The following is a 19,773-nucleotide window of genomic DNA, read 5'->3' on the forward strand; positions in this document are numbered from 1 at the left end:
GCTATCACACTAGAGGAACCCTGGCTCACCTGTCAGGGGGACCCAGCTATTGTTGGACGTGTTTGTGAACACAAGAGCCCATAGCATGTCAAACCCTTTTGACTTTGAGCAGATAAATACTTGAGATACTCTTACTGAGTAAATAATAATATAAAAATATGGCTGCTGTGTTGGTATACAGATGATAGCTATGTCTTCAGACCACATGAGTGGAGATATAAGAAGAAAAATACACATGTATTTATATATGTTTTGATATCAGAAGGACATGTTGGCATATTTTCTGCCAGAGTAATAATCCTAACTTGATTGCAGTGGTTGCCCTTGCACCCTTTTTCCACTTTTTATTGCTGTAATTGACCTACGCTCTCCCACCTCCTATAACACAGAGGAAGAGAGCAAAAAGCAAACACACACCCTAAAAGGTGCATGTGCATGAATAGGAGAGCACACACCCTCACACACACACACACACACGCACGCACGCACACACAAATGCATGCACAAACTTGTACACATACACACACAAAGGCATATCTCATTACCATCCTCCTGATAGTGCAGCCAGTGGGTGTTTCAAGAGGAGGAGGGAAGGAGAGCAAGACAGTGAGCTTTGGAGAGAGAGAGAGAGGGAGAGAGCGAGGACGAGGACAGGCAGAGAACCAGAGCCAGCATTATAGAGAGGGAGAATACGAAACACTCGGCAAGATAAGAGGAGACACGCATGGGAACAGCAGTTCACTAGAGACAGAGTAGGGGAGCCGGTGTACAAGACAAACGTTTCAGAGCCTGAAGGTGTGTGTGTGTGTGTGCGTGCGTGTGTGTGTGTGTGTGTGTGTGTGTGTGAGTGAGATACAGCTCAGTGTGTTTCCACGGTTCTCCTGAGGCCGTGGCAGCCATGGCGTCAGAGCCAAGCACCCAGTCCAGGGTGATGTTCCAGGCAACGAACAAAACAGAAGAGCCTGCACACCGCAAGTTGGGCAAGCTGACAGTCAAATACAACCGCAAGGACCTGCAGAGGAGGCTGGATATCGAGGAGTGGATCGACGGACAGCTGCACCTGCTGTTTGACTGTGAGGTAGGGAAGGGCTGGCTCACACAGCCACACACTCAGACGTACACTGTGTTGGGTGCCTGAGGAGGTGAAGGAAGGGTGCAAGAGAGGCACTGGAACTGCTCATAAGCGCCTTTGGTGGGCAATACATCATGCATGAGAGATTACAGCGACCTAATAGAGGAGTGGGTGGGAGGCAAGTAGCTGTGCTTAATGGCTGCAGTTTTTGGCACACAAGCCGTCATGTGTCTTCAACCTGACTGCAGTATCAGCTGTGTGGTATTCCACCATACTAATAAGATCATTTTGCCAAGATATGATTATTTGAAAGCATGTTGCAAGCCTGACAACGCAACACCTGCACGGCTTTAAACATAGGGCCACATTTAGGCATTCAGATGATGGATTTACACAGTGTGAAGTTGAATAGCTAGGATTCTAGGATCAGTAAAACCAGGAGAGAGAGTAATATTGAGGAGGGAAAAAAGTGAGAGCACAAGCACAATATCCCTGTAACTGTGTGATGAAGTAATAAAGTGGCAGATAAGGTAAGTAAGTAATAAAACTGAAAGACATTTTTAGGTTTAAATGCACTTTATGTGCTGCAGTTTTTATGTTCAGCTGTTATGGTGGCATCCAGGACATTTTGTCATTGTTTTATTGTCGGTATGTATCCTGTCTCTCTGCAGACACATTCTTGTCACTCAATTACTATGCATGACTGAAACTACATACTTAGATACTGTGTCACACAATTTGACCTTAGAGAAGCATGTAGTTTGAATAAACATGCAGAAAACTTTATATTATTAAAGTGCATTTATAAAAATAAGAGCTTTGGCATGGAAATGTGCACTCATTATTTCTATAGTGCGCTTAATTAATGGCCTCATTGCATAGATGGTTGTGTGCGAGGGAGTACAGCGAGACATGAGTCAGCTCATGCACAGCAACACAACCTCCACAACTCCACTCCTGTGTGTTGGGATACAATCCAGTTATGTCAAAGGCTCCATATTGATTCACTTGGCATTCTCTGAGGGGAAACCATGGCAACAGATGTCTCGTCGCCCACATGAGGCGGCATGGCACACAGTGGAATAAGGGGCGCCTGTTAAGGAGCACGGGCTTCCTAATGACGACGCAGATCAGATGACAACAACACCGCCTCCGAAAGGCAGAGACAAAGTGTTTCTCATTTAATTCTCGAACCACACAGAGACAGGGCCTGGCTGTAGATGCCCTGCAGCCACCTCTCTGTCTGGCATCCACTTTCACTCCCAAGGAGCCCTTTGAATACATCAGTATACTGATGCCGCAGAACATGAAGATGCATGCATATCCATCTGACTGACTAGCTGACATGGGAGATCTCTGGAGCAAATGTAGTGATAGATAACTAGTATCTCCAGTTATCTTCTTCTTTTTAAATCTGTATCTGGACCAGTAGACAGTCAGGCTTGTTTAATTCAAAACACTTTGTCTCAGCTGAGTGCTAGGGATTTCTAATGTTGTGCAAGAGTTTTAACTGATCACAATGCTTATTTTATGAGCTTTATTCCATTTACACCCCAAGCCTTCTTCCCTGTGGTAATATATGGTAATATGCTTGTGAGGCAGAGGGTGGAATAAATCACATTAGTGGAAACCAGGACATGCGGATAACAAAAACAGATTAGAAGTCTTTCCCCGTCTACTCTTTTGATCTCGTCCCAGAAACATACAATTATTTCCCGTTTGCAGCCTTTCATGTTCTGCTTCTAACATAATATAACATAAGTATTAATGTGCAGCACATGTACAATGCAGATAGTGAATGTGCACGTTCCCCCAGCTCACTGAAGGATGGGGTCTCGGTACAATTGATAAGGTGATGAAAGATAATCCACATCCTTGCCATATTGAAAACGAGGTCTTAGCTTTCCAGTTGGGATAGACTTGATATTTGCATTAGTCACTTGTGTGGAGTTAGGCATGACTTGTCCACGTGCACAGGCCAGTGTGATGAATTTTGCATAGGCTCAGGGGAAGTATACTCTGTTGGTTCTCTGACTCTTCCGCGTGGAAGCATTTACCGTCAGTCCCCTGTGTCACCACCTGAATTATTTAGCCGCATCTCTAATTCATACAAGTGCTGCCTCGGTCTGGAATCACCGCCCTCTTTGCAAACTTCACACCTTTTGAGAAATGGTCAATTTTTCTTAATTTTTTTTTAAAAAAGGTGGAAAAACAGTTCTCAATATACTTGAAGATCCCACATTTAGGGTAACCCAGAGCCCAAATCAGTGTTTTCCCTGTCTGTCACTCATCTATTAGGTTTTTTTTTTTTTTTGGGGTCTGTTTTATTAAAATCCTTAAAAATTAATTTACACCATAAATTTGTTTTGGACCCATTGCAAGCACAGAGCAACCATTGCATTATTTCATACGTTTTAATTATCATTTATTATTATGTAATGATCATTTTTTTAGCCTCTTTAAACTTTGCCACGACTCACAGGGTAACGCTGATATATATTTTGATCTGTGGGCAGCTTGTGCCTCTGACAGGAAAAAGGAAGGGTCTGATAAGTTCAACACAGAACTGGCATCTTGTTGAAACAGCTAGACTTCCTGGGCATGGTTTCCCTTACATTATAATAGCAAACACAAGGAGTGGGTCACAGAGCTGATGGTTTGGTGCAGAGCTTTGGTGTTGTTCACTGTAGAGTTGCCCAAGAGGAAAAGTCATGTTATGACCCAAATGGGTAGATCTGTACATCATAATTTAAAATATGCCAAATGTTAATTTTGGCGTGACAGCGGTGATAGAGAAAAGGTCAGTGGAACTCCACAATCAGTTTGGTTCATCTTCTGAGTAGCTTAAATGCACCGAATAAATATCTTGGTAACCTGCCCAATAGACTTTTGTACAAGTGGAAACTTTGTCCTTGACGGGGGACACGTCCTTAGGCTCCACGAATATCCACCTTTAATTTCAAGGAAAGTCTGGCTTTCAATATGCTTTGCAAAGGTCAAGGGAAAATTTTGGCCTGAGGGTTGCCCTAGACGACGGGTCGGGGGTCACCAAAATCATTAGAAATCATTCACTGGGGGGCATGAGTATCAATACTCAATTTCACAACAAGCATTGCATGGGCTGACTGACCGATCAGTTCCATCGTCCTTAGGGCAGTTAACTTTATTTTTATAGCACTACCCTAAACAAAGTAAGTGTTTGTCTGAAAACATAATCAAATCAAACTAAATACTAAGAAAAAAAAGGAATAAACATTTTTTTTTTTTTTTTTTTTTTAAGTCAGAAGTCCTGACAGAAAAAATCAGGTCACCTCACGACGATGATGAAACATTTCTGATTCTGAATTATAAATTCCAGTGGAGGTCATCTCATCTCGACAAAATTCAGCTTCTTATTTAGACTGCATCTGTGCTGCTGTCTGAACCCGAAATCCTCTGAGAACCGCTTTGATATTCATGAATTGCAATATTAGTGCCAACGTTCATTTTAGCTTCAGTCTGTTGCTTTTAACTTCAAAAAGTGCTGCTGAGACATTTCTGCCCAGAGGCCTCATTAAAATGCTGTTTTCCTCTGACAATGAAGGTAACTCTCAACAAGCTGAAAACTGTGACCGCGTTCAATATGAAATACTGAAAAGTCACTTGAAGGGTCGTATCGCATTTCTTCATGATGAATGCACATGTTCGCCTCAGCTCAGTGAAAATGTCTCTCATTGATATTCAGTGGTGCTCTGCGTGGTCCTGCAGTCACAGGGCAGGCGGAGAAGGTTTAAGAGCAGTACAAATTAAGGAGTCTATCCAGTTATTTTATTCTCACAGTTCATGTAGTGGTAGGTTTCATTGTCACATTTAGTCTTTACTTACTGGACATAGAGTGCTGTACAATTAACGCAGGATAAATAAATAATCATAACTCTTAACATCAGCCAAAGCTAAGGGAACATCACAACAATCCTATCACAGCAAATGTGAGCAGTTATTTACATTTACATGAGTTATAAATATTTACAATGGAGTGCCAAGAAGGGAAAGAGACTACACCCACTAAACAAAACTGACCGTAAAGTTTTAAAAATAACCACTTGAATTCATGACCTATTTTTGCAGAGAACTATAAATGGCAAGATAAAGCTGCATGTTCAGAAAGAAAGATAGATTTAAAAGATTCTGCACTAGATCATGAACACAAAACTCCTAGAAGTGCCTGGTCAGTCAAGAACCATTCACAACCTAACACATTAGAGCTAGTAAGGCAAAGCCCACACAACAAAGAAATGTACAGCATGACCAAATAAATAAGTAAATAAATAAATAAAACAAGTTCAGCCCTGCATGCATCCTGCAGACATCAGCACAATCACATGGGGTCCAAACTGGCAGCATGTATCAGTTAGAGAGGGCACAGGGGACTCTGAAGGTGGGCCCATCTATTCCGCCACTCAGCACTTCCACATTGATTAGCTCTCTCCTCATCCAGAAAGCTGTGCGAGCCCCATCCTCACCAGCCATGAAAACTCCCCAACCGGAAAATATTCCTCTTAAAAAGAGGCCCCACTTGTCAAATATGAGTCTATACCTGCTGACTCCAGATATCTAAGCGTTCAGTATCCCTCCAGTGAGCACTCCTCATTCCCTCTGAAAATGTAGTTGAAAGGTGCGGATAAGAGCTTGCGATATGAACTGATTACTTTGCAATATTTGCTTTTTATAACTTGAAACTCTGTGCCCTCCTTTGTTTTTTGTTTTTTTTTTTTACAATCTCAACTCGAGGTTACATAATCTTCTGGAAAACACACGGTACTCTATATTACACAGTTCACTATATTAAAGTGAATGCTGCTCGTGGGTTTATATCTTAATTTCCAACGTGGCACAACCAATCCGAGATTAATATATTCTTTAGAAAAAATGTAAAGTGGAAATACGCCCTCAGTAATATCTGAGCTAAATGCCAGCAGGGTAAACCATCCATGAAATCTGATGGTGCCATGTGGCAAGTATGGCCTCCTGGAGCCCTTTTGCCTTCATGCCTCAGTGCTCTTTAGCTTCTCTCATGCACAGCACATCATCAATCACATCATTGTTATGAGTAATTACTCAGGAAGGAAAACAGTACTTATCCTTACTTCTACAACATAGCCAACACTGCTAACACAGGTGATAAAAGTATGTAGACTTGTCACTTTAAAACTTTACAATCCAACAGTTTATATACCACTGTATTGCAGTTAAATCCTTGCCATGTTGCATCACATTCTGGATCACATCTTTCGCTCTGTCTTTTCCTTCTGAATGACTCTGCTCACTGGTGTGGACAGTCTTACCACTGTGAGTGGAAGGACGGCAAGAAGCCCACATTATACAGCGTTTGCAAGAGCTATGCAGAAGCACAACCGTGAACAATATAGTAAAAAAGGAATATTTTCTCTAACTCTTATTTCTCTCTGCTCTTACAGGAGGAAGAGATTCCAGAGTTAGAGATTGACATAGACGAGCTCCTGGAGCTGTCGGATGAAGGGCAGAGAACCCGACTGCACGTAAGATTGTACAATTCAACTTCTACTCATTTTTTATATAATGGAACTAGTCTCCAAAACTGCAAGTCTGCAAACAAGGGACCACCTGAGGCCCAGGAGTCCAGCCAGAGAAGTTATACATTTTAACACCTGGGTACATACCTGACTGTTTGCTATGTGGGGTAATAATTTAACAAGCACTTGACCCTTGCTGGAATCTGATGTTGCAATGTTTGCAGTGAAAAAGCAATGTCCAGTGTTGTAAATGAGCCTGTTTCTGTTTGTTTCCTTTGTTAGGAGCTGTTGCAGGAATGTGGGAAGCCAAAAGAGGTGAGACAATAAAAAAATTAAAAAATCCCATTACTTATAAATAATTACACGCTAGCATAAAAAAGACTTCAATATTCAACAGAAAAAAAAGATTGTTTACTGTTACTGTTAAAAAAAGAAAATCTATTTTCTTCATCTTCCCCACAGGATTTTATCAACGGGCTGCTCTACAGGATAAAGGGTCTACGCAAAATGTCAGGTCCCTTGAAGAAATAATTATAGGTCAAATAAAGAATTGAGACAATGTGGAGCCTCTTATCTTCCCACCAGTTAACTGTTAGGATGCCGGTATGTGCGGTTCACATGTCAGTGGGACTCTCTTCCTGGGTCAGTATCAGTCTAACACCAGAGCAGTTGGGTTTTGAATGGAATTTTTTTTATTATTATTATTTCGCTTTAATTTATGGACTGCTATAACATTTTGTTTCCCATAAACATACCAATACTGCACATGAGATAAATCTGTATTGACTATTACTCAGACGGACTGTTTTTTTTTTTTTTTGTGTAAGACTGTACATTTTCAGTTGCCTATTTATGTACATAAATATTTTTGTTCTGATATAACAGTGTTGTATGTCAAAATAAAATTGAACATTTTCAAGACAAGGCTGTTGATGAATTATCGAAAAGGGTTAAATGTGATTTCACAAGCAAAGTCAACCAAGTGACTGACCAACAGATATCATCAGAAATGATTAATTCCACAAATACAAATAAATATTGAGTGTAATGTCCATAATACCCAGCAGTTTATAGTACCAACTAAGATATGCTGTTACCACAACTGACCTTTATTACTGCTCTAAAACATTTGTTTTTAAAGTCTGATAACATCCTACAGTCTACAGACTTTACTGTAGCACAGCTGTCAGCATATCATTCCCAGAATACATGGTTCTATTTTCTTCTACCATGAATTTTTCAACAGAGTGATGGAAACAAAGGAGACGTTGACATGTCAAGTCTAGGAGTAAACACAGTGAAATCAGCAGCAGAAAAGTCCATTAAGTATGCATCCATTATCCTCATCCATTTCCTGTCTGTTGTGCGTGTATGACATGGCCAGAAAAGGCAAACACAGCAACTGCCTCCATACAACCGTTAATGGAGCAAGCCCCCGGAGGAGAGTGTAATTATGGTTTCTCCTCAGTTAGCTAGACAGTAATGCACACTGATGAAACTGCACTCTGGCCATCTCTCTGTCATACACAGAGGGTCTTTTGGCTGAGGGCTCCATTATAGTAATTTGCTTGGTTCGCCCCACTTCCACTCCTGATTCTCTAACACAGAGGCCATCCATACTGTAACACTACACTTCTAACAAGGCCTGTCAGACTGAGACATTTTTGTCAAGTAATGATAACTTTAAAAAAAAGAAAGGCTTTAGTGTTGAAAATACAACTAAAAAATAAGCTGCATTCTTAAAAGACTTGATGTAGCGCCCTACACTTTTTCTTCCTTTATAATTAAATTACACACAAGGACAAGAAAGGCAATGCTCATGTCAGATTCGCAGCCAAACATAGATTACAAGAGTGACTGCAGTGCCTGCCAAAAGAAACAAAGCCCTCACTAATCCTTTTATACTGACTCCTCTATGCTTCTTCGGTCCAGAGCTGACAGTAGTCTGGGACTGTGCATCACTGCAGATGAGCTCATGATGTGTCTGCTTTCTGTATGTGTTGTCAATTCAAAAAAAAAAAAAAAAACAATCCAATGGTGACAAGTGCAATGTGAGTCTAAGATGAGCCTTTGTTGCCTTTAGGAAGTAGGACAGGTGACAGAAGAAAAAACTTCAAGCTTCTTACTGAATTGGACAGCTTAAAACTTTTCTGTGTGTAGCGGTACAGTTTTGCTAAAATACAACCTGTCTAGCAGCCTCTGCAAGATTCACTTACCTCTATTTTCATACATTACAGAAAAAATAAAAGCTATGTTCCACTCATTATATATACACTGTATTGCATTTGCATTAAAGTCTATGTCTATGCTTTGCTTACCTATTGTTTAATTGATTATTCTGTTCATCTAAATCAGTGTTTGCAATTATAGAAAGCAGATGCTGCTCCTCCTGAGGTCTACATAGACACATATTTATATCCACTTTGGACAGATTGGATACGATAAGTTAGAGGTTAAATGAGGAGTTCTGGATTGCTTTAGATAATAGGTGGTGTTTAAAACTCTGAGACACAGTTTTTTAGACAATAAGAGGTCACTTAAGGCTAAAGCACAAGTCTAAGGGTGATGACTGACATGAGCCTGATAAGGCAAACACCTACAGCACAATCTAACTATCATGTCTTCCTCTTCTTCTTTGGTGCAGTGTAGTTGGTGGTGCGATGCTCCATCCTGTCATATTTATCATGGCCTTCCCTGGGGAGATAATGGAGTGTGGATTGATAATTCATCACACTAAATACTTTATATTCATGCTGCTGAACAGTATGGCAGCAGCCTGCCCACAATGTATCTGGGTCATGGTATACATTCCAAATCACAGGCATCTTTTTCTTTGGCATCAGACTTAAGATTCCCATGCAAAGCTGAGTGGGGAAACTAGAATTCTTGTAGTGCTTATTATAATGAGCGTATGTTGGACTACCTGAAGCAGCGGTTGCAGTAAAGGTCTCCATCACAGGTGTGACAGCGAAGCGTGGCGTCTTGGTTACAGATGCAGCACCATGGAAGTTCATCTTCATCACTGTCTGATGGCTGATGTGCTACAGCAGCTGGTGAAATCCTACTCCTGGGAGCTGGAGCCTGTGTCTTTAAAACACATCAGAACATCAAGGGATAAAACGTTATTCTCTTTAACAGCTAGAAAAATGTATGAATTTTGTATTTTGGCTGTTGTTTAGTACCGGTTTCTTTGAAGTTTTTTTCTTTTCTGTGTTCCTTGGTCCACTCTGTTCTAAAGGTATGTTGTAGCCACTGGCCTCATCCAGCGCAGCTTCTTCTGAGAGCTGGACAAGAAAACAAACAAACAAACAGAAAAATAAGAATTTCAGAGCATGTCTGTAGTTCACATTACAAATAATTAAAATGGCAAAATAGCAGCCCCTTGTGGCCGCCCAGACTGGTCTGAGTTAGCTCTCCATACCATGGGTGTGATATGTGTCATTACCATCTATATCACAATATAAAGTTTAATTTGCCTTAAGCTCCACACCTGTTTCAACACTCTCCTCACTGCTTCCTCCTCAGTCTCCTCATCACTGTCAGGGTGCTGGAAGTCCTCCATAGTAACTAGAAGTGATATGAAAAAAAAAAAGAATAAACAGTGACAGGTTTCTGATACACTAGCACATCCACACTTCTCTCTTGGCCACAATGATTACTATCGTATCGTATACTGTATATCTGATATTGTGGTGTAAAACCATAGATAACAGATATGGTAAAGACAGTGGTATGTCAGTAATACATGTTATCTACCTTTGTCTGGGTCCTGCCCCTTCAGCTGGGCCATCCTCTTGGCCATGTGGAGGATCTGATCCTGGGAATGCCGCTCCTTCCTCAGCTCCTCCATGGCCTCGTCGAGCAGACGGGCCTTCTCAACCTCTAGCTGCTTGACCGCATCCTGATTCTCCTCCAAATTCTCATCCAGTATTCCCCCCTCCCCCTTGTTAAGATCGTTCATACGGCCATTGGCACCTGCAGGGAGAATAATAGGTTTGAACATATCTGGGAGACCCACATAGTAGCTGGATGAGGTGAGATTTTGTTGCCTGATTACAGTGATATAATCTGATATAATCTGCAAGATTGTTACACAGTGCTGTGGTCATTGTATAATCGCACATCATGAATTATCAATTGAATATGAGTGAAAACAGTGAGAGGAGTACGATCTTACTGCATTCAGGATTTGATTGTTGCTCATCAATGGCAACTTCCTCTGTCATCTGATTAAGCAGATCATTGGCTTGTTCAGTCTGAGTCCTGTTATCTGGAGGCTTGTGCACCTGTACAGATGAACACACAAGTACATATGCTGGTAAGCAGTTATAGCAAACTATTTACCATGCATTTCCTTTTAATAACGTCAAATATTTTATGCTGTCACGGGGCTGTAGTGTAAGGCCTGAGGAGTTACAAACAAGTAGGATGGGGCTTAGCTCACAGCTGGAGGAGCTTGAGATTGTGGAGGCAGACCCCGCAGAGCTGCCAGACGGTCCTCCATCTCCTCTGCAGAAGGCACTGGCCGGCTTGGAGCTTTCAGAGCAGCGAGGCGAGACTCAAGATCTCTCTCAGAGGGGATAGACTCTGAAGAAGAGGTAAAAAGCTTAAAGTGACTTTTGTCAAGAGAAAAGATGTTATTACTATAGTTATCAGATTAAATCGAAGTAGTAGGTGCTAAAAATTCCATTACTGGGTGTAGTATCCTCTTTGAGCTTTTGAAGTCTTTCAGCAATAGCCTGATCTTCTTTGCTCAGGCCTTTGGCAGGTAGATGGCCTCCTTTGCTATTTCTACATCCTCCATGTGCAAGAGGCTGTGTCGACTGTCCCTGCTGTTTGGCCTCAAGTGCAGCGACTCGTCTATGAAAGAAACATGAACAATCATGAAACTGTTGTGTTGACAAAGTGTTGTTTTTCAAATTTGATCATATACTCACTTTTTGTAATTTTCTGGAGGGGACCATCTTCCAGCACTGCTTTGAGACTCCCCACTAAAAATGAAGAGACAAAGACAGGTAAGAGGCCTTAAGGCTTATGCAATAACCACATTTAATTTTTTGTTCTTTTCTGGTTTGGCCTTTACCTTGTCAGATTGCCGTGGCACTGTTTGCACACCTTCTGTTGTTGGGTGGTGCCACAGCGAGGCACCACAGCACTGAAAGTCAAACAGCTGGAGCAGAAGGAGCGGCCGCAGCTCTTACAGCCCAGCTGTGGGGACATAGCAACGTAAATTACACATTTACTATCCGTTTTCGTTCGTATACCTACGTGATTATTATGAGTCAGCCAGACCTTACCTCCTTCTTGAAGAGGCTGAACTTTGATGCACAACAAAAACAACGGTTGTCCATGCCGACGCATGTAGAGTCATGTGACAGGCAATTATACTTGTACCGGTACTGCTATTGTGGGTAAATATTTGGAGAAAATCGAGTCAACGAAAAATAAGTTGGCAGCTAACTGCCTGTTTTCAACCTTTCAGCGTTGCTAAAATCAAAACCGGAACCATTCCGGAAGATGCGGCGTGACGTCAATGTACGTTTTCCTGTTTCTGGTTCCTCCAATCAGCTTTCTCCAAATTATCTCGCGGTCGTTGTTCAAAACACAAAACCGACCGTTCAACAGCGATCCGTGCTACAGCTTTGTACTTGTTCTATAATCTGGAAAAAGGCAAAGGAGGCTTGTAAGCGGTATGAAAAAGCGCAATTTTATAGACGAACAGTTCTTTCTTTTTATATATGACCGTTTATTTTGGCTAATACTGCGAACATCGACGAAACCGATTGAAAGCAAATGTTAGCTAGTTGGTGTGCTAGCTCCCACACGTCATGCCCTCAGTATCGTCACTGTTGTCAGACGTTAGCTACAAGAAGTAGCCTACTATTTTGTTTCTGTGTTACATGCTATGTTGTGTAAGATCGTAACATTTTACCAGTTTGCATTTTAATTGTTCCATTCCTGTGTAGATATTATGTTAATACACCTTCTTACTAATATCCTGTCATGTTATATAACAAGAATATCCATGTAATATTCCTGTTTATGATTCGCATTACTCCTTTTCTGTCCAGTTTGCACACTCAAGCACTAAGCCCTGAATGATGATTATGATTATAATGAACAACGATTATTATTATAATAAGTGTATAGTAGACAATATTTATATGGGGAAATATTATACATGAAAATGCATTACGAGGTACAAACCTAGTTAAATATACTTATACTCATAGTGGAAATTTGCCTTCTTGAAAATGACATTCAATGAAGAGATCATCAATGCAGGAAGAGATTTTAAAACAATTAAGGGGACTTAAAAAAAAAATCAAAAAGTGACTGATACACTTGTGTCTCTGTGTAGGCATCTCGTTGTTTTAATTTCCACAATGGCAGAAGGAGGAGATGTGGAATGGGAGCTGAGCAAAGAAAACATCCAGCCACTGCGGCGGGGCAGAGACATATCAGCCTTACATCAAGCACTTAGTCAACAACAGGATGGGCTCAGCTCTGCCATCAACCAACAGAGACAGTATGGATGAGCTTTAATACATTGCAGCTGGATTGGCGCTGGCAATTTCTGCTGAACAGTTTTTCCCAGCAGTTTTCATATAATGATGGAGTTTTGTGGTTTTTTGCTTCTCCAGGGCCTTTGAGTCTGAACTGCGAATGTACGAGGGAGATGATCCGCTTGATGTTTGGGATCGGTAACTGAAATATGTAAACAGTAAAGTGTAGTCATACGTGTTACTCTTAAATCTGGGAGGTTTTATATTAAATCCTTACATGCATCTGTCTTTCACAGGTATATAAAGTGGACAGAGCAAACCATCCCTCAGGGAGGAAAGGAGAGCAACCTCAACACTCTGTTGGAACGGGTCGCAACCAGATTCACAGAGGAAAAGAAATATCACAACGACCCTCGCTATGTTGACCTCTGGATCAAATTTGTATGTGTAATAATTAACCCCTGACTAATTTTGCTGCTCTGACAAAGTCATACAGCAGGAATAACTTTTGCCATACATGTGCATTGTGTGTCTATAGGCTGAGACATGCCCAGAGCCCTTGGACATTTACAGGTACATGCAAGCGCAGGGAATAGGAGTGACACAGGCATCCTTATACATTGCTTGGTCTGAGGAGTATGAAAATCAAGGCAACAGTCGCAAAGCAGACCTGGTCTACAAGGAGGGATTCAAGAAGTGTGCTGAGCCACATGATAAGCTCCTGCAGTTTCATAGGTATGAATCAATGCAGAACAGTTTGAGATAAATAAACATCTCCGTTTGGAAAGTGCTTTATTTCCCTGTTTTCAACATAATCATAACCACAGTTTTCTGTATTGTTATTCATAGGGCTCTGCAGGCACGTGTGGCCCGACAGGTGATGATGAATGTGCAGGAGGAGGAGGATAGTGATGATGAGCCCAAACAATCTGAGAGAGTTTCTTTGGTTGACCTCAAACATAGAGGGAAGAAAAAAGCCATTGCTCCTGTCAACAGAACTGGGCCTGCAATTAGAAGTAAGCACACACATGTAATTTACACATGTCGTGAAACAGTCAGCTGAAACTTTAAAATGTTCCAGCTCTTTTAATCAACAGCATTATTGTTGGAAAAGATGTTTAATGTAATTGTTTGATGGCTTTGTGGACAGGTATTTCTGGAGGCCTACAGTCACGTGGTGCCCCTGTTCTCGGTAATGCTTCCAACAGTCAGCTGGTGATCTTTGATGAAAGCAAGACTCAAAGTGCTGGTCCATCAGAGCCTAAAATGGAGCCTTGGATGGCTCCTCCCACTTCTAGAGCAAAGGAGAATGAGCAGAGACCAGAAAAATGGTGTGATGTCAAGGTATGACACAAGCAGGTGTTACATAATGTAATTTAAATATGTAAAATATAACCCAGGCCCGTCAGTTTAACACTTATTTTTTGTGCATCATAGTTACCCCAGAAGTCCAAATTTGGGCATACTGTTATGGCTCCACCGCCTCCCAAACCTACCTTCCAACCATTTGTTGAGGAGTCAGACCAGCCTCCAACAATGTGAGTGACCACAAGAATCTACCTTTTATCTGCAGTTTTGATTCATTGCTTTTATTCGTTGGATATTAAATGTACATCATGCATTCAGGTTGATGATGATAAGAAGCAACATATTCCTGAAATTGATGTCTGGCACTGAAATGAATGAATCAACAATTTTGATATTTACGTAAAGCACCTCCTGTTACGATCTAAGTTATGATTTGCTGATTTTCTGTTTCATATAATAATACATTTCTCAGGGAAGTTGCACAGACAAAGAAATCTATACCGCTATTTAAGTCATGGTCATGTTACATTTATCATTAGTTTTGGCCCCTTTAATAGATCATGCAATTAATTTCTTCCATTCCTCAGGACTCCATGTAAGATCAACCCGGCAGTGAACACGGTTTTATCGGCGCGTAAGCCGTGCAGAGAGGAAACTCCTCTGAAGAGACTACAGGAGCATCATCTGCAACAGAAGGAAGCAGAGTCAGGAAGGCCACAAGAGCAGAGCATGTACTGTAAAGAGCTTCTGCTCAGCGGCGCTGCCGAATTCTGCTTTGAGGAACTGCGTGCTGAGCGCTACTTCAAAAAAATGGCACAGGAATCACAAGAGGTCAGAGGTCAAATGGGTCAAGCTAGTGCCAGTGCTGCGAACTGATACATCCAACTACAGTTTGATTGTTGTTTTTTTATGGATTGTCACCTTCTTTTTGACCAGATGTTCTCTGCAAATATCATGTAATTACTGTTTTGCATCGTGTGTCATCCTGTTGTAAATATTTTTGTTTATGCAGATCCAGTTGCTCAGAAAGGTAAAAAGACAAAGAAGGTAAAGATTTTTAGAAACCATTTGAACTGAGACACTATTTTAGTTCTGTTGGATTGATTGGAGGACCAAATAATGGGAACTTCTGTACAATCTAATGCAGTCCAGTACAAAACACCACAAACTACAGCAACAGAACTGACAGTAGGTTACAATAAACATCCACACGATTTCAACAAACAATACCAGCTTCACAGTAGTACTTATAGGGCTATTAAAATGTATTATATTATTATGTGTCCTCCTCTTGTACATGCTTAAAAGATTTGTTTCTCACTGCTCAAATCTCTTCTGCAGAAATACTACTCACAGTTATTCCTAATTTCACTTTCAGTGGATTCATCAGTTTTTCTCATCTGCATTGTTCTTACGAACAGTGCTTTTTGTATGTGCTGCCTTTTTTAGGTTGTTTTGTATTGAGCAGATTTTTCTGTTCAATTCCACCAGTCGAAAAAGGGCTTCAGTGAGGTGATTCAACTGTACTTTATGTCTCAGTCTGAGTAAAATGTCCCTTCTGTCCCTGCCATGTGTCATTGATGTTCAATAAACTTGTTAAATGTCTGCCTGATGACTAGTGGAATTGTGATTTTTTTTCAAGTCAGGGGGATTGTACTAATGCACTGTCAGCAGGGGGCATGCGAGGGAAAGCATGGATTGTATTCCTGGTAATGGTGGTTGGATTACTAATGGGGCACAAGAACAAATTAGTGCTGAGTGTAATCTGTTGCTGTAGTTTAAAGAGTCGACGCTGGTTGCCAAGAGTGAAAGTAAACTGCATTTAAATAGTCATAAATGTCATTATCGTTGCTGCTTATTCTAATGAAGTTACTTAATTGAACTTTCTCACTGCAGGCGACTCTTGAACTTTTTACACTTTGCAGGCAAAAGACTTTTATGAACAAATGTTCCATTCAGCTGGCCAAATGTTAATCATTGTCCAGCAGAGGTTACCTAGAAGCTCGCTGACTAAAGTGGTGTGAGTAAACCTAATGTACTGTGATGATGGGATCCACTTCACACACAGGCAGCTCACAGGGCAGACTTTGATGAATGGCTGGAAGATAGGTGCTTGGCTCATTAGCAAGTGAAATCCACCCTTTGCAGTTGTGGGCAGAACAGGCCGCGGTTTTCCCCAGGAGGCCACTATCCTGATGTGCTTCATCGCAGAGTGTTGCCGCTTTTACATGGACATGCAGCACTGGAGGAACAGACTTTAATCTCATACTGGAAATATGACACTGCCAGCCAAGATCCTCTAAACTGGTGAGTTCCCAAACTGTCTACTTTAAATTTTGGCTTAGCACTTACAGCAGCTGAAATTCAGTGATAAATGATAGGCAACATGATGCACTCCCACCATAATAACACAGCATAACCACATCATAATACATCCTCTATAGCTCGCTATTTGGCAGGACTTATTAAAAGCTCATCCCATGAAAGCAAGCAGCCAGTGACTTCGATAGCGCTTTAGACAGAAAATCCATAGCTCTCTCTTACTGCAGCAGAGAGATGGTACAAGCAGGCTACCTTTCCTTAATGTGCTTTAGACAGGCCCTCAGAGAAGAGCTTTTGTCCAGCGCTCTTACTCCGACAGACAGGAACACTCAGGCTCTATATGGGCCATGTTTTACAGTCCGCGCTCTTAACCTATTTGCACGGCTTGTATTTACATGCACCAGTTAACAGAAAGTTCTCGGTCCAAGATTCAATTTCACTTACAAGACACAAGTAGAAATTTTGTTCATTTTGTGAACTGCACTCGGCAAGCCAGGGAAAAGTGCAGCAGCAAATCACTGGTCCAATTTCTATTCACAAAATGTTATCGTTATTGTGGAGGCCCATTTCTGTCAGGAAAAGGAAAAGAAAGATAAGTCATGATATTAAAGGAAAATTTTCACTTTCTAAGTGACAATTTTGACTTATATTATAATCTTAATTTAGTAAGAAATTATTCTAACTTAGTGAGTCATTATTTTGACTTTAAAATAATGACATATAGCCTAATTTTGACCTAGTACATCATATTTGACTGAATGATTCATAATTTATTAGTTTGACTTAGTAAAATAAGATTATGACAAACATCTCATAATTTTGATTTTGAAGTCATATGACGTAGCATAATTTTCAGTCAAAATTGTGACCTTTTATTTCATAGTTGTGATTTACAGTGCCAAGCACATTTTTTAGATTTTTTTCATGACTAAATTCTTGTGTTTTGTTTTTTTTTTATCTTTTCCTATCTTTTCCTATAGGCTTCCATAAATAACATTATTGTCAAGCAAATGGGAGAATAACACAAACACATTCTGTCTTTTCTAGTATAGTTGTTGCACTCTTACTGAATTAAAAAGGATTTGTAGGTCTTCTGGAAATGTCACTGGATTTTTAAAAGAAGTTTCATTTGCATTAGCTTTGTAGGCTGAGCCCCAATAACCCCTGGTGTAATCCTCACAGATTCATTCTAAACAATAGAATTAATTGAAATGCAAATAATTAAGGAAGCTTCACTTAATGTGACCTGTGGGCTTTCTTATTAATGACACTGTGATTTAAAACTAGTATTGTCATTGTAAGCCCTTTTTTTTTTTGCATTTCAATATTTATCCAATCGGTGGGTTAAGTGTTTTCAGGAGATTCCTGATTCTTTGATTACATTCCCACACACCAAAAACAAAGAAAAAATGATAATTAATTGATTTTTATTTCATCTTCAAATAAAAACAATATATTGGCCAATATTGCAATAGTATTTTGGACGAGAAGGACAAGAGGACATGCTCTTCTCTCTGGCAAAGTGCATGAAATATTATGTATTTGCTGTATGTGTTGAAACAAAAATGATGTTCTTCAGTGATTAATGCAGGTAGAAGTGTTTCATTAACTGACCTTTTGGCCTGCCCAGCTCTCCTTCAGACTGTTCTAGCAGAGATAAGTGTTAGCACATTAACAGCTCAGCTCAGGATGGCTGAGCAAACACGACTGTTTTTGTAGTGATAACCATATTTTTGCATATGAAGACACCAATTACAAGATCGTTTTATTGCGTTTCGCGGCTCTGAACTCAAAAGAAAAAATAACTCATGCAAGGTAGTAGAATATAGCCACGCCAATAAATATGTGGCAATGACACAGTAGCTGACAAGTAAGAATGAAAGAGAGGGTGGGGTCACATCTCCCATACCCCCAACAGGCAAATCTGTCATTGTTATGCAGATTGGGTTCAGTGGAGCCTGATTCACCTGAGTTTATTTGATGTGTAAGGAAGGAAGATCATTATTAAAGCCTGTTATAGTGTCTCCCATATCAAAACACCATGTATTACATGTATGCCCCAAATCTGGCTCACTCTGCAAGCAATTTCTGTATGACTTGACCCTAATACATTTTCCTGCTTTGTGTCTGGTCTTAGCTGCTGTATAAATTATTCAGGAAATGATTGTGGTGAAAGAGAAGGGAACGTTTCAGCCAAATAATGAGGATGCTGGACTGGGGCATCGTTGTAACTTTGGTTTCTTGTGGCTCCATCCCCAAAGATTTTTGGGTCACACTGGTGTCAAAAGCGATTGTGAGGATGGGGATTGCACCCTCTACAGAAATAGCTCCACGATGCCCCCCCCCCCCCCCCCCCCCCCCCCCCGCTCCCTTCAAACACACACATATACAGAAATAACAACCCCTCCCGCCATCTGCCATCCCTGACCCTGTCATTCCATGGATAATGCATTTGACTGAACAGCAGCACACTGAACGACTACAGCACCCTCATGTTCTCATGTCACCCACATCACATGTAAAGGAGACAGAGGGAGAAAGGTGGAGGGTGGGGGTGGGGTGAAAGGTATCCCAGGTGATGAGGTGTAGAGGAGCTCTCCTTTCTTTACAGTCATTAGAAACCAGCTTAAAACACACACACACACACACACACACACACACGCTGCTATCAATTCTTTTGCAGCCCAATGAGGGAGTGGGAGGAGGCAGAGAAGGAGGGAAGTGATAAAGAGAGAGAGAGAGAGAGCAAGAGAGCAAGAGAGAGAGAGGTGGGAGGGAGGGAGGGAGTGTGTGTGTGTGAGTGAGAGAGAGATACAGTGAGCCAGAGAAAGAGAGGGAGAGAGGGGGGGATGGAAGGAGCTGTATGGGGCTGTGATATTCTCTCCTTCTGGATGCTGCCTTTCCTCTTCATGGCTTTGTCCCTCTTTTGCACGGTCACCCTGTGTCCCCGGGAGCAGGCACCGGTACACAGACCAGCACTCAGCCACGGAGCAGGGGATGAATCAGCCCCAACAAAGAGCCTTTGAGATGGCAG

At 41.1% G+C, this 19,773-nt stretch overlaps 3 protein-coding genes across 3 annotated transcripts; 2 read left to right on the top strand and 1 right to left on the bottom strand.

Moving 5' to 3' along the window:
• The first annotated feature begins 663 nt into the window (after nt 1–663).
• LOC111225911 (protein phosphatase 1 regulatory subunit 14B-like) lies at nt 664–8,630 on the top strand. The gene is made up of 4 exons (XM_022750956.1): nt 664–1,078; nt 6,529–6,609; nt 6,886–6,918; nt 7,066–8,630. The coding sequence occupies exons 1-4, from the start codon at nt 899–901 to the stop codon at nt 7,132–7,134; spliced, it is 363 nt and encodes a 120-aa protein (XP_022606677.1). The 5' UTR covers nt 664–898; the 3' UTR covers nt 7,135–8,630.
• Nucleotides 7,407–12,088, bottom strand: zfyve19 (zinc finger FYVE-type containing 19). The gene is made up of 11 exons (XM_022750955.1): nt 11,901–12,088; nt 11,687–11,811; nt 11,541–11,594; nt 11,297–11,463; nt 11,048–11,190; nt 10,781–10,889; nt 10,360–10,578; nt 10,094–10,170; nt 9,786–9,887; nt 9,527–9,690; nt 7,407–9,297 (listed from the first exon to the last, which is right to left on the bottom strand). The coding sequence occupies exons 1-11, from the start codon at nt 11,952–11,954 to the stop codon at nt 9,219–9,221; spliced, it is 1,293 nt and encodes a 430-aa protein (XP_022606676.1). The 5' UTR covers nt 11,955–12,088; the 3' UTR covers nt 7,407–9,218.
• A 127-nt stretch (nt 12,089–12,215) lies between these two features.
• Nucleotides 12,216–16,018, top strand: bub1b (BUB1 mitotic checkpoint serine/threonine kinase B). The gene is made up of 9 exons (XM_022750901.1): nt 12,216–12,293; nt 12,965–13,132; nt 13,248–13,307; nt 13,406–13,550; nt 13,648–13,844; nt 13,959–14,125; nt 14,260–14,453; nt 14,547–14,647; nt 15,005–16,018. Exons 2-9 carry the CDS (start codon nt 12,990–12,992, stop codon nt 15,291–15,293), a joined length of 1,296 nt encoding a protein of 431 aa, XP_022606622.1. The 5' UTR covers nt 12,216–12,293; nt 12,965–12,989; the 3' UTR covers nt 15,294–16,018.
• Nucleotides 16,019–19,773: the final 3,755 nt, after the last annotated feature.

Source organism: Seriola dumerili, unplaced genomic scaffold (genome assembly GCF_002260705.1).
Source record: "Seriola dumerili isolate Sdu_G_001 unplaced genomic scaffold, Sdu_1.0 BDQW01000149.1, whole genome shotgun sequence".
Lineage (NCBI taxonomy): Eukaryota > Metazoa > Chordata > Actinopteri > Carangiformes > Carangidae > Seriola > Seriola dumerili.